The 15,477-nt window shown below is 36.2% G+C and overlaps 2 protein-coding genes across 5 annotated transcripts in view; one reads left to right on the forward strand and one right to left on the reverse strand.

Annotated features, from left to right (window-relative positions):
- Window positions 1-9,569, reverse strand: part of tshr (thyroid stimulating hormone receptor) — a gene marked incomplete at both ends in the record, with an annotated part of 63,479 nt that extends 53,910 nt beyond the window's left edge. Inside the window, one exon of the mRNA XM_079433170.1 lies at window positions 9,436-9,569. Coding sequence (XP_079289296.1) covers window positions 9,436-9,569 — 134 coding nt within the window. The remainder of the gene's footprint in view (window positions 1-9,435) is intronic.
- A 517-nt stretch (window positions 9,570-10,086) lies between these two features.
- Window positions 10,087-15,477, forward strand: part of LOC306880133 (centrosomal protein of 128 kDa-like) — a 120,363-nt gene continuing 114,972 nt past the window's right edge. The window contains exons 1-8 of one of the 4 annotated variants that reach the window (XM_079433459.1): window positions 10,087-10,183; window positions 10,559-10,715; window positions 10,813-10,899; window positions 10,988-11,084; window positions 11,664-11,785; window positions 13,964-14,055; window positions 14,169-14,238; window positions 14,516-14,638. In XM_079433459.1, the coding sequence (XP_079289585.1) occupies window positions 10,560-10,715; window positions 10,813-10,899; window positions 10,988-11,084; window positions 11,664-11,785; window positions 13,964-14,055; window positions 14,169-14,238; window positions 14,516-14,638 (747 nt within the window). In that variant the 5' untranslated portion in view covers window positions 10,087-10,183; window position 10,559. Of the gene's footprint in view, window positions 10,184-10,518; window positions 10,716-10,812; window positions 10,900-10,987; window positions 11,085-11,663; window positions 11,786-13,963; window positions 14,056-14,168; window positions 14,239-14,515; window positions 14,639-15,477 lie in introns of all 4 variants that reach the window. The other 3 variants (XM_079433458.1, XM_079433457.1, XM_079433460.1) reach the window with 3 other exon arrangements.

Consider the following 15,477-nt stretch of genomic DNA (forward strand, 5'->3'; position numbering starts at 1 on the left):
ACAATTTCCACAGTTGTTTATGAGCACTATTTATTTATTGCTCATAAGCTAAGCTTTTAAAAACTCAGTGTACACATGAGTCTCTGGGATCCTGGAGTCAGACCAATGAAGATTTTGGTATGTATATAACCTAGGATCATGTTAGGATCAACAGCAAACAGTATAAATTAGCACAGTATGTTGATGCTTTTGTAATCGGCTCTTGAAACTGTGAATTCAGACTTAAGAAGCGGACAGTAGATTCTTTAAAACCATGAAATAACACAATGGAGATATATAGTGACCAAAAATCTTAAACTGAATATTATTAATTCCAAATTTAATTTAAAATATCTTCTTACTAGGGATGCATCGGGCCGATACTGAGCTCCTGTACTCATACTCGTACTCGTTAAAATGTCCCAATACCAAACGCCGATACCACACAGCATGTAATATGCCATATTCAGACAAAGAAATACAGACACCAGAATGGAGTTATTAGAGATTAAGGATGTCTACGAAGTATATGCATGCAATGAAATTAATGTTAAACATTCAGTATTGTTGCTTGTATAGCTGATGTGAGCGAGCTGATGGGCTAAGCAAAGCACGCTGAGTGGATTGAGCGCACGGCAGCGCAGATGCGCGAGCTCATCGAGTGAATATCCCTTTCTCACAGACATCACTGGATAGTTTGTAGTTCGGTCGGATATGTCAAAAACAAGTAAGTAAAACAATACACGAGCTACTTAATGGTAGGGAGGGAGGGAGAGAGAGAGAGCGTGCATGCACTTCTGTTGTGTGATCTTGATGTTCGCTCACTTGGCACACGCATCATTTGGCTTAAAACTAAATCATAAATATAAGAAAATTTATAGGGGTATTCACTATAAACCATCATTTATTTTCAACCTTAAGCATACACGAGATTCTGGCGAAAGTGAAACTAACAGCCTATGCGCTATGTTCTGTACTTGTCCCTCTCATTCTGCACCAATACAAATATGTGCGCACGTTGAGCGTGTTTTGCTTGCTTCATGAGTGATTATGCATTATATGAGTGGCTTTTGAATATAAATTGCAGCACGTTTCAGATGAAAAAAAGCAACTTTTATTTCTGAAAATATCACAGTTAGGAGATTTATAACGAGTGGTTCCCTGCATTATTACAGCAAAACGGATAAGTACAGTACTGAGCTGCTGCAATGGAGCAGCTCTAATGCTATTAAAAATATGAACAGTGAAATAAATATGAACAAAAATATGAACAGTGAAAGTAACAAAAACTTGTAAAAAATAAATTTTAATGGGCATAATTAAGTGTGAAAATAACCAAAGTCAAATCAAAATAATACAAACTAGATAGTTGTGTAAATATTGTCATACTAACAGCTGTCTGAATATTTTTTGGTTGATTGTAATCCATTATGTACCTTTCGATCAAAGTTATCTGACATTAACAAGCTGAATTTGTTCAGACACAGTTTTACTCTGAGTTCTTGTCATATTTTATTACCATTTTCTAAACTATACCGAATAAACCGTGATAATGTGAGAAATGTTAAAGGTGTTTGAATAAATTTTGGTTTGACTGTATTTATTTGATAAATGAAGTTAACCAATTAACATTATACATACTCATTTGGTTTCTGTACCCAATATTAAAAAAATGTACAAATGCAATGAAAATATCAATATCGGTATTCGGTATCGGCAAGTACCAAAAATAAAAGTATCGGTATCGGACGAGTACTGGAAAAAGTGGTATCGGTGCATCCCTACTTCTTATTATAACTTTTTGTGTGGTATGGTTTCAGAAGAGTTAACTTACGACACAAGTCTATTAATCCATATTAATGGACTAATCCATATGTCCAGATGCTGTACACTTTCACAGCAGGAGCGTATGATGATCATTTTTATTTTTATTTTAGGTGAACTATTCCTTTAAAGCCACATAGAGATTTTCATTAAGCAAATAATTATCATCACAAATTGGGAATAGGGTATATATAATAGTTCTAAAATAAAGATCGGAAACTTAATAGATGAAGAGACCAAAACCGAAGAATGTAAGCCTGCAAGACTTCAATTCTGAAAAAAAGGGCCTGGATAGTGCTTTACAGAGGTCTTGAAGCAATTAAAGTGTGATTCTGGTTACTGCCTGCCTCTGGTTACTGCCTTGAGTGAATGGAGTACTTCTTTGAAGTGGTAAGTCTAAACAAAATCGTGTGGATTTAATCGTGGCCAAATCAAACAAATATCTCACCTGTTTTTGCTATTGAAAGGAAAATGTTGCCACTATAATGTGTTTACACAGACTACAGCTACAACTCTAAATGGCAAAGAAAACATAATTAATAATGTTGTCAAGTTGTTGTTGTTTATAAAAGCATATAAAGAAACTGCTATATGGTCCAATTTTCACTTGTCAAAGATGGCCACTGATGGGTGTTTAAACAATGGGCTAATTCACAGCCCAAAGCTAGAACGGGTAGACAGACACAAAGGGGAAAGACCACCCTGATAAATTAAACAAACTCTATGACAGTGAACAGACCGTTACTTTACACCGCAATCCTGGTTGGCTCACCTCAACCTCAATCCAAATAATTGCACCACATTACAGTGGAAACGTGTGCCAACCTGTCTTTAAGAAAAGCACTCGTTCAGTCTGTCTTTCAAGGTACAAAACCATGAAAGCAAACTAGGAGTCGGTTTGGAGGAAGGTATACCAACACAACTGATGGTGTTACAAGAAGGTTAAAAAAAAGAAAAAGAACCGAAAGATTTTCATGACTTTTGGTACCATTAGTAGTACCAAGTACATTCTTATTAAACATCATATCAATCTATCCTGCAACAACAAAAATGTATCTTGTTTTGACCTAAACATTACAGGTTTATGCTCTCATCTGATAGTCTCAGTTGCTATAGCAATAATATTTTTTGTATAATTGTCTTTTACGCCCCAGCTGTGCAAGCCACGACAGTGGCAAAGGAACAAAAAATCCTTCAGGAATTACTGGTCCCATCTGGTCTATTTTTGGCTGCAGTGTATTCAAAGTTATATTTATCTGTCCACCTCCTTTCAGGCAAGCACTCTGAGGAGGAAGGAATGTTGCGCTTCAACGTTGGGCGGCAGCCTCAATTGGCGCACTGATTTGGCGGTAATTTCATGTGATGGTGCCTGACGAGGCGAGATGGAGGAAAAATAGATAATGTGATCGTGACTGGAGAGACGAGCCATGGAGGAATGTTCCTGGATGGCTAAACAAACCCACGGAGTGTGTGGATTAGAGCATGGCATGAGGCACAGAACAGAGGTCACCAGTGTCCTCTTAACCAGTAAATGTGAGTGTTGACCTTTTAAAAAATTAGATCTCGGCAGTAATTTCCTACCATGTAAAGATGAAGTACATTATGGAGTGAGATAGATAATATGTGTGATTTTACCACAGTTAAAGGTGAAGTTTATCAATTCTGCGTGTTTTCAGAGACATTAGATTTTGATACCCCACTATACTTGGAACAGAAATAAATTAGTAAAAATGTCTGATCAAAGGGTATTATCAAGAATGTTAAAAACACCAAAATTATCATCATTTAGGTTTAATCCAACATGGAAGACAACACAGATTTTTTAGTAAACAACAATTCCTTGCACAGCAATATATAGAAAAGCTGAATTTCTTTCTTTCTTTTGCGATTGTTGCTTGTCACACTGTACGAACATGATCCCCATGTCAGACTGTAGGATCTCAGTTGTCTTAATGTCAGACTGTACGACAGTCAAGACGCGACAAAAACGGACGTACTCAAGAAGACTTGTCTGGACTTTTACGTCATCAATACGTGACCCGCGTTCTCTCGCTATAATGGTAGCTAGCAAACAACAGCAATGTCTAGCGTTAGTTTTATTAATTACATGCCTTGATGTTTAAAAGAAAAAAAAAAAAAAAAAAGACGACGTGTGTGGAGCAAGTCATAGCTGGGCAAAAGAGCACTTTATGGACTTCCAGTTCTACAGAGCGAACTTGAGGTAATTTTGTTATTCGAGTTTAAACATCCGGCCCCTTAATAAATAAACTTTAAGTAAACTTTACTTTGTACATATATTGTTTTTACAAATAACGAAGTTGAAGTTTGAAGTTGTCGCGCTAATTGCGTCATCAAGTTCAGTGCTCCTATTGGTTCTTGGTTTGACGGTCGTCGTAGGAGATGTCACACTGCAGGAAAGTGTCTGAAATCTTCTGACACTGCCAGAATTTAATTGGAGGAAAAAATTGATCGCAACGGCCATTAATCGGCTGTCGGTGAACATGTCAAACCAGCGATCTAGACAACCGATTTTAGCCTAGGATTATAGGAATCTTTTAGGATTTTCAAAATTTGTCTCAGACGACCAAATCGTGGCCAAAATCGCACAGTGTGAGCCGGGCTTTAGGTATTCTATAGTCTTTGGTCTTATGTGCTGTACTCTATGTTAATGAAAGAAAATTTTATTGCTATTAGACAGTATGTTTTTACAACATGTTATCATACAACACATGGGATCATTTTAGAACCTTTAGATATTAATAGATAGTTTGAGTATTATTAGTACATCTAATAATGAACTAACTAAGTCACTATGAGTGTTCTAAATGAATAACTTTGGCGGGATGGTGCCGATTTACTGAGCTGAGGATAAGAGGTTTGAATTTACCTCAACATCTCAAACTAAACCTCTCAAGACCTCCCTTGCTAATCTCTCAGTGTAGACTAATTACAAAACAACAAGAGGGCTGATCAGGGCCGTCCCTAGGGTTCTATACTCAACTCCAAAGAACCCTTTATGCCAAAAAGGTTCTATATAAGGAGAAAGAACCCTTTTTGCCACAAAAGGGTTCTTTGGGCTAAACTATGCTTTATGTATATTTACACATTAGGCTATTTAAAATTATTATACTACATTATATTTGTGCTTTTATTTAAATTTTACTTTGACACACCATTATTCCAAAGAAAATAAACTTAAAATTTACATCTACACTGAATCAACCTATTATTATACCAACAAACTGATCTGGTAGAAATACATATGTTCTAGCAGTGTATAGCAATCTGGACAGTTTGACCTATTTATTAACAGGTACACACTAGTCTTCTATTTAATCAGCACACTAACATGATTGCAAGTTCTAGTTATCATGTCATGTAAGATGCCGTGCAGCTCTTCTATTGACAAGCAACATATCGCATTTCAGTGTTTCATTTAGATTCTAAAAGGCTTTTCTCATCCCTCCAAACAGATGCATAAAATGATCTTTGACATAATCGGCAAACAACTTGAAACAAACGTGTATCTATGCGCTGATCAGTTTTGTCCCGTCTGTACAGCGGCGCATTTAAAGGCTAGTTCACGCTACAGGATTTTAAGCCTAATTTAAGCCCAATTTGCAAGTTAACGAACTCGACGACAGGTCGGGCTGTAATCGAGGGAAAATCAGCAGGTGATCGGCGCTTCGCGATCTTTATGTGTGAACTACACAACGATGCATCAAAGATGCTCGCCGACGCCAAACAAATATCTAGCATGCCAAATATCTGGACCGGTCGGCCGACTCGACATCACGTGGTGTCAGGTGTCGTGATGAGCTACAGCCAATGAAAGAGGAAGGCATGGGTTGAGGTCACCGGAAGAAAACCAGCAGCAACTTCGCTTAAAGAAAAGGCTTATATTTTTGCACATAAGCATCTTTCACTCTCTTTCACAGGCTTTTGGCTGCTATATTTTTTATTAACCACCAATAGTTACTGTTGCCATGACTGACAAACACTCACACTATACATCATGTTCTCACGCAGTGAAAAACACATTGCAGAGCAAAGAGGAAACTGACCACACACCAACAGAGAAGACAGAGCAGGTTACTGCTGATATGAAACAAGGTTTAAAAGAGTTATTTTTAAATAAATTCAAACAATAAATACCTTTTTGTGGCTCTTCAATGAGTCGTGACAGATCACTGTATTGCCTCAGTTCAAATACGTGAACCGATCGTCTTTTCATATTTACTTAATGCACGGAATGAACATGAATAAACATCAGAAGGTGTTTAATTTCAACCGCAGAACACACCATTTTAAGTCCACCGAATTTAATCTACTCCTGTCTGATTTGGAGTTAAGGCTAGAAGAGATACAGCTGCGGATACTGGGCATGTGCATTTACATATTTTCCGGCGGCACATAATATACATGTTCTGATTAGTCAGATCACCTGTCAATCAAGCTCTTTGCGAACGGTCAATTCTCGCGTGTTTTCATGACAAAATGTGGTTTAGGAACCGAATCGAGTAGTTGGGTATATATATATATATATATATATATATATATATATATATATTTATTTTTTATTATTATGCCCTTATTTGTACAGTTTATTTACTAGTTAAGTTTATTTTCTTTTGTATTTCTTCTTATTAATATTTTTTAAGGTCACTGGCTGCTGTACAAGCATTTCACTGCATATCGTACTGTGTATGACTGTGTATGTGACAAATAAAATTTGAATTTGAATTTGAATTTGGGTGACAGAGTTGTTGTCCGCTTGTGTAGTGTGTAACCCCTGGTTGCGGACAATTTTCATAGAGTCATGTAGTGTGAACGCCACAACGACTAAAAGACAGATAATCAAGTCATGTAGTCTGAACGGCACAGCGATCTGCCGACGTGTAAAGTCCTGTAGTGTGAACTTGGCTTAAGTCGTGCGCCTCTTACGAGAGTGACCACTTAAAAGTGCGCGAGCGCCGCTGTTTAAACTTCAACGGTTCACGGTGCTCTGACTGCGCTCAGTGCTCGGGAGAAGGACGGTTACATTGGTAAGTGAGAAAATGAATTCATTTGAGCTTATTTTAATTACTTTTAATTACCCTTGTCATTTTTAGTTAGACTAATGTTACACGTTTATTTCAAGAAGCTAAAAGAAGAAAGGTGGTTTATCGCGTTGTCCAGGCCTGTGCAATTATCCCGGAGGTTTGTCATTTTTAACATGAATCCCTAAAGTATCTTGATAAAAACTGTTGTGAATTGATTAATAATGCTGGCGAGAGTTCATGATATAGTCTAACGTAATTTTATTTATTTATTTTTTGCCCTGTAGATTGTATTGGACCTATACATAATATTATAGGAAAAGATAAAACAAAGTTTCGGTCAAATCACCGTCGACTACCTATAAACATGAATTAACACCAAGAAGAACAAACAGAGAAGCAGCTGATGGAGATGTTTCCATTTTTTCTGTGGATAACTGTGAGTATTTGGTGTTTGCAGTTATAGTATAGTAAAATATAATTATTTGTTGTGCTGAAGTAATTGTATAATATTCTAAACACGCTGTATTTGGTTGTTGTAGATGTTCATCTAACTCAGAGAGCACTTTTAAAGGTTTTACCACCAGCTTATCAAAGTGTTGAAAAGTGGAAGTCAGAGGAAACATGACCAACCTGCTGCAAAACAATAACACAAAAGGTACATTATTTATTTTTCCTCACAGTACCAACTGAAATTCATCAATCAGCTAATATGAAGTTACTGATAACTTTTTTTTCTTCTATTGTCCACCTTTTATCATGCAGGTTCTTCTGATTGATTGATAAATAAATAAATATTTTGCACTGTCACTGCAGGTCTGGACTCTGGAGTGCAGCATTACTTGTTTGTTCATCAACATACAGATGAAAACACCACACAAACTAAAGTAAGTTTTAAGGTTTTATTTAATTGTGAGATATGCCTTTCTTTTTCTTGTTGTACTATACTCTCATAGGTCTAATAAATGTTTCTCTGACTTGTATCCCCATCTTAGGATGTCAAGCTTACTCATCGCAAGGAGAGTTAGCATCAAAATGGATTCGTCACTGACCAATAACAGAGATGCCAGAAGTATCTGTTTGCTGTCTACTTTTTGTTCAGTATGGAGCATCCAAAAGCCATCACTCAGCACTATTTAGCCCTTCCCAGTGCTGAAATTGTCGTAGGTCCTTTGTTTTTATTGTTTAAATGCTTATCTGAATGTAAAATTAATATTTAATGCTTATAAATTTAAAAACAATACTATAGTTAGTATTTTAGCTCCATTTTCAGAAACATATGGTTCACCATCTTTCATGGGTTACAGAATTGGGGAAAGTTGCAGCATACAAAAAAAAAAAAAAAGGCAGACTACTCGGTTTATAGCAGAATGTGGAGTAAATACTTGACATTTATTTAAGGTAAAGGGTAATGACCTGGTGGTGAGATGCAAAATAAGAGTGTCATTAATATTACTATTTAGTACTATTAACAGTACAATTTCATGACAAACTTTTCACATTCTAACTTTACTTATGTATTTCTTTAAAAAATAATAATGATGATAATTTTTTGTAAGTTAACTGTAAGTTTATTTATTTGTGCAAGTTAACATTCCATTCAGTTATTTTTGTATTTTTTTTTTTTGTGTGGTTTCTTAGCAATCAACATATATTTGTGGCTGACATGTTGGATGGGTGTAAGGTGGAGGGGGTTGAAAAAAAAACTATATTTCTAAAACGGAGAGTGCTATTTAGACAGGTAAAAATTATTATTTTTTTAAATATTTTTTAATATTTTAAGGTATGAATAAATAAAGAAACATGCATTTGTTAATCTCTGTAACTGTTGCGCTATGAATCGCTGTGTTATATATTGCTTGTCACAGTAAATGCTAATAAAAATGTCTTAAATGATCACACAAAACCTTGATGTGTTATGCTTATGGATATTTGAGTTTTTCTAGTGATAAATTCGTTATATGAGCTGTTTAAGCCTTAAAATTGAATTAAAACAAAACAAAAATTAAATCCAAAGAATGATCCCATGATGGGAACCCCTAAAGGGTTCTATATAGAACCTAAACCCCTAAAGGGTTCTTTTGATTGAACCCTTAAAAAGGGCTCTATATAGAACCTTTTAGGGGTTCCAAATATGTAGCGCCTGATAGAACCTTTTAAGGTTCTATATAGAACCTTTTCTTCTAAGAGTGTAGGAACATTTAAATAGAGCAGAAAGCAAAAGTATCTATCTAAGAAATGTCATGGGATTTCTTTTTAATGTTAACCTAACACGTCACAGGCCTACGTGTGTGTTTTAAGTGTTATAATTGCTATAACTTTTATAATTGCTAATTGTTCATGCATGCTATATATGTATAGGCCTGTGCCAATTAATAAATTGTTCACTGTTGTTTTTGGTTAAATTGAAATAACACTCTGTGGTAATAATCTGAGGTTCTCACTTAAGTGTATTAGATTTGTGAATGTTGTTCAGATAATTCTCTAAACTGCCAAACTGTTCATAAAGGCATAATACAAGCACACAAACACGAAACAAAACAAAACAAAACAAACACGAAAAAGAAAGAAAGAAAAAAGAATGAATACTTACAAGAATTCTGTCATTGGGGGAAACGTTGGAATAACATCTATACCCATGCATGAGACGGCGAAGGCTTTCCATTGGGAACACTCGCAGTTATGAGGGCATGAATTCGTATATCCCATCACACACACAATTAACATTATCAACATCAACAGCACATTTGGCGCCATGATATAAAGAATAAATTTATTTTCTTCCGCTGGAAAACTGCAGTCTCTTCACTCGGTTTTGGACCATTAAATAGTGACACAAACATTGACCAGCACTTTAAAAGCTCAAACTTGATTGAGTGTGAGAGTCCGTGAGAGCGAGAGAGGCTGTCAGTGAGGCGGACGGATGATGCGCTCTTGCGGTTTCTATGGGAACTGAATAGTTGTAAGCAACATCGGCTCTCTTTTATTAATAATTGCGTTGATCAGTGTAATCACGAAAAAAGTATATGTGTGTGTGTGTGTGTGTTGTGTGAGTGCCATCAGCCAAAAATATTATTATTAAAATCTAAATATTTTTGTTGTTGTTTTTTGCTTCGTTGTAATCATTCCGGCATCACTGCTTTTTTATAAAATAAAACATAATATTTAAATCAGTTTTCCTGAAACGTGACAGGTGCGGCGTGAGTGTCAACACTACAACTCCCATGATTCATAGCGTTTGTTTGTTTCCTGTTAGGCGGTCAGTTTAAGTTGCCATAGCAGAGGATGGCGGTGCCTTACATTGATCACACGAGATAACCGTCAAACTGCTGGCTACACGGGTAGGGGTAGTTTTATGTACGGTTTTTTTTTTGTAGTTTTACAATTTTGTGATTTGGTAATATATTATAACGTTACATACGGACACGGCTTTTTAATAAAAAAATCTGTAAGCACGAAGCTAACTAGCCTGATACTTTAACGTAAACTGTGCCCAGTCAAGTGTTTGCATATTTTTTTACGTTACATACAATTTACGATTTCAGTAACTAGACCAGTGATAATCAGCCTTAAACATTAATTAAGCGGAATACTTTCTCGCCAGTTGTAATTACACACGTCTATCAGCTAGGTAAACAGATGTGTCAGGACTGGTGAAGTTGGTTTCTGATTTCAGATTAGTGCTGTTTTTATTTTCATCCTTTGGCTCATGTCAGCATGGACTCCTCCAGTGAATCTGACACCTATGACAGACCCACGGGGCATCGATCGCGGGTCAGAAAGCGCCGAACGAGGCCTGACAGCGGGTTTCCCAGGGACGCTCATGTATCAGACATATCAGACAAAATTGACACTTTAGCAGACACTCTACAAGTAAGCTGTTTTATTCATTGCACGTTAATGCCGGCTCTGCTGAGTAGAACAGGGAACGCTGGGGTCTTTTAACATGTAAGCTTGTGCTTTTGTGCAGGATACAAGCCGAAATCTAAACAAAGTAGATCGGATGTTGGGACAGTATAAGGAACACACAGATGACCAAGCTGAAGCCATGGCGACAGTGAGTATTGGTGCACAAAATGGTATGGGATTGTCTCTGATTTCAGATAAGGGTGTTGTTTTGAGAGCATGCCATGTGTATTATCCAGCATCTGCAGACGCAGCAGCTGAGGAGGTCCACTGGTGGCTGGAGTGCCTCCCTCTCCACACTGCACACCAGTGACCTGGAAGATGGCAGCGCCACAGGTACTGAACAAGCTATTGCTTGCCTGATTAAAATGGTGGAAGCTTGTCAATACATTTATTATTTGTAATAGTTAATACTAATACATTATGCAGAGTATATTCTTTACTCTTCCTGCTAAAAGTACTTTTTAAAATACATTTTACATAAAATTACATTTCACTTTCTAACTTTGAGAAAACTGTCTCATTTCAAAGGATGCGCCCTCCTGAGTTCGCATTTGTCAACCGCATACATCATTGCAGCTGCCTCATTTCAGAGAAGTGACCATTACATTCCAAAGTAAGAAAGAAATTACAATAATTTACAGCTCAAGAAGAATAACAGTAAATTTGATAATAGTTACTTTTCTGAAATAAGACATCTTCAGTGTCAGTTTTGACTGCACTGACTGAACCATCGAATGAGAAAATTTGAATTGAATTAAGCAGGATGATGGCACTATTGTAAAGGTGACTTGTCTTGACATGACCTATGTGGCCAACAAATGCACTGTCTGGAGGGCACAGCCTTCAAAATGAGACACAGACAATATCTGTAAGCAGTACGTAAGTTCCAGATATCTGTCTCTTGCCCTGTAGATAGGAGGCGCTACCTCCCCACGTCGCCTCTAAGAGATTATGGCAGTGCGAGCACAGGTAACAGAAGACGGTCTAGATCTGTTGCTGTGCGTTTCAGAGACTTCACTCAAGCTGAAGAGCAGGTATGACTCTGCATCTGCGACCCAGATTTGTTTGAATTGCTGGATAGGGTTTGTGTTGCCCTGGAGACCCAGCGAGATGGCATGCTATTCAACCCAAAATTGTTTAATACATTGTATAGTGTAGTCATGCATATTTTTAAATAACCCACTTAAATACTACTCAAATTACTCAAACTTTCTCATTTTATTTTTTTATTTCATATAGGCTACTTTTTGATGAAAAAAAAAAAAAGATACCAGAACAGGTTCTTTTGGTCATGGAATTTTAGTATTGTGATTATCACCATGGCTTCTTGGGGCTTATTGCTATATGTCCAGCCCTAAAAATGTAATGCAAATTAAGATCTTTAAAAAATTACGGAAATGCGTATAGTAAATACTAGTTAATTATATATGGTTGTCTAAGCCATGTTTGTAGCTGGCCAATCAGAAATGTGTATCATTATATGCACTGTTTAATTTATTAATAACTATCTAGGTGTAACATTGTAGAACAAAATTGCTTAAAATAATTGTTCTTATTTTTTTTATTTAATTTTAATTTTATAATATTTCTTAATGTTGTAACCATTTTATAAAAATAGATAATTGAGGATGTGCTGTGTTGTGTGTATAGTTACACCTGAAAGGCATTGTTAGGTGCAAAGCTCAGAGCAGCTCCCATAACTGTTTTTAATGTTGCATAGCATCGCTTTGTTACATCAGGGACTTTAGCTCTAGATATCTTCTAGCACAATAATTTGCTTATTAGAATAGCATTTTAATAAAATGTATGTATTTAATATGTAGTAACTGTTATGTAAAAGCAGTAAGACAGTCAAGGTTGTGCTGTATATTGTGGTCTCGACTAAATGGGTTATGGTCATACGCTTCTGCTGGATCAGTCTAAAAACATGTTTAGTCATGACTAAATTTACAATGTAAGACAGGCTTCTGTAAATATACATGCAATATGAACACACATAAGTTGAATTCTATAGTCACTGTGGCAAGTTGCAGCTGCAGACACCTGTCATGAACATTTCAAAACTAAATCGTTTCCACTAAAATGAAGGAATCACAGTTTGCAGAGTACAAAATAGAATCCGTTGCTTGGTGTCTGATTTTTAAAAACATCCTGCTGATATAAAATTTATAGCAGACATTATACTGGTTGCCACATTTCAGTGTTGCACAATATGTACTGTATTACCGACAAGCCTAAATCTCTGGTTTAGTTCTTCAGTCACACAAGATCCATGCCATGATGACAGTGTCTGGGAGTGAATGTTGACCTTTTTCCACAGTCCACAAATGGTTTCATCGGATAACATATTTCTTGACAGCTTGGCTGTTGTTTAATGATATGTCTGCATGATAACTTAATCACCACACATCACTTCTGCCTTTTTTATTGTGTGTGTATTCTGTATGGATTACAGTTTATGCTGTGATTTGTAATTCAAAAGAGTTGTCATATTTGTACTCTAGTACTAATATAATATAATACATTTAGTTTTCATTTAGTGATTCTGTGATTTGTTCTGTAGGCTTAGTAGGCATTAGTTATTCAGTATTTTTTTTCCTAGTTTCATTTATTGTAATTATTTTAATATTTAGATATACAATACATAAATATAATTAAATATAAATGTATTAATTTGTATATGTTCCAAATTGCGCTCAAATCATAACATGAGATGAATTAAATGTGTTCCTTATCAGGGTAAATTATTTTTAAATTTGCTTAGTAGCCCTGTAACAATGTGGGATTTAAAACCCTGAAATGCTCAATTGTTTTATAGTTACTCATGATTATCACCTGTTTTTCATATTGTTTGTTGTATAGCTTGCTTTTCCCTTATGTATGTATATCCCTGTGTTTTCCTTTGTATTGGTCGGTTATCACTGACACATTGTGTGGTTTGTGTGAATACTCTAGCACTCTCCTTCATGTTTGGTTTATTGTTAATAAAGATTGTTACTCTGGAAATCTCCAGCGTCTGGCTGGCAGCCACATCTATACACAGCTAGCAATGCCTTGGTAACCAACCCGAGCAACCTCAAAAATAATGTTCTACTAGCTACTCAAAACTATTTAGAAACGCCATAGCATGGCAAGACTATGGCAAGCATCCGCAACACCCCAGCACAAGCAAGCACCACTTACATTATAATCCAATTCCCTGTGTTTCTCAGATTCACTCATTGCATCAATCCCTCAGAGACCTGAAGAGTGATCAGCTTCGGATGGGTGATGACATTGATAGAGAGATCAGGAGAAGAGACAGGTACTTTAATGTTTCAACCTGTCCAAAAGCATCTTGTTTATTGCTGATAATAAATACCTTGTGTGAAAATGCACACACACACACTATGTTTTGTGCTTTCTGCCCCTCAAAAGGACTGACATAGAAAGCAAGAAGACATTGGAGAATTTTGCAGGCCACATAAAGGCATCACAAAAAGAACCCGTAAGTGCTGCTAATGTTACATAGCATGTTGTTCACTTTTATTTATCTTAGCTGCTTGCTGCCTGTGACCATTTTTCTTGCTTCCTGTCATAATGCAATTGTTATGCTGGGCTTAAATTAAGACCTCTCTTCTGTCTTGCTGCAAGTAGAATAAAGTTTCTAAAGATACCTGTTGTACAGAACATGATATACAGAATAATAGCACCTTGCTCCAGCTGAGCCTAATGAAGGTCCAACAGCACTTTGAGTCAATTTTGACTTGTGTGACGTGTCTTAGGTTTCATTACGGGTGGAGAGACGTCTACAGGAGATCGAGGATAAGATGCGCTCAGGGCAACAGGTGCTTTCTGAAAGACATAACAGAGAGAAGCCAAAAAGCATGTCTGGTGAACTGCAGGAGGTAGAATATTAAGCTAATGCAAACTGCAAATTGTTATTTATTTGCTAATATTTTAAAGGGATCATGTCATTATAGATCAAATTTTCCTTAAAATTCTGAGTTGAAAGTTGTTGATTTACCTTGTAAATACAATTGCATCTAATATATATATATATATATATATATATATATATATATATATATATATATATATATATATATATATATATAGTGAAAGTTCATTTTTTTGTAGCTTATATATGAAAGTGAAACTTTCATATATTCTAGATTCATTACATGTAAAGTAAAATATTTTACAATTTACAAAAAAGTTTTTTTTTATTATAGCTCATGAAAGTCAAAATGCAGTATTTCAAAATATTAGAATATTTGCATTTGAGTTTCATTAAATGACCATCCCTACAGTATAAATTCTGGGTATCTTGTTCTTTGAAACCACAATAATGGTGAAGACTGCTGACTTGGCAATGGTCCAGGAGACAATCATTGACACTCTCGACAAAGAGGGTAAGTCACAGAAGGTCATTACTGAATGGGGTGGCTGTTCACAGAGTGCTGTATCAAAGCATATTAAATGCAAAGTTGACTGGAAAGGAGAAATTGGGTAGGAAAAGGTGCACAAGCAACAGGGATGAAGTGAAGTGACATACTGCCAAGTATGGTGACCCATACTCGGAATTCGTGCTCTGCATTTAACCCATCCAACGTGCACACACACAGCAGTGAACACACACCCGGAGCAGATGACCACAAGCTTGAGAATCCTGTCAAGCAAAGCTGATTCAAACACTTGGGAGAGCTTCACAAGGAGTGGACTGAAGCTGGAGTCAGTGCATCAA

Source organism: Barbus barbus (genome assembly GCF_936440315.1).
Source record: "Barbus barbus genome assembly, chromosome: 14".
Classification (NCBI taxonomy): domain Eukaryota; kingdom Metazoa; phylum Chordata; class Actinopteri; order Cypriniformes; family Cyprinidae; genus Barbus; species Barbus barbus.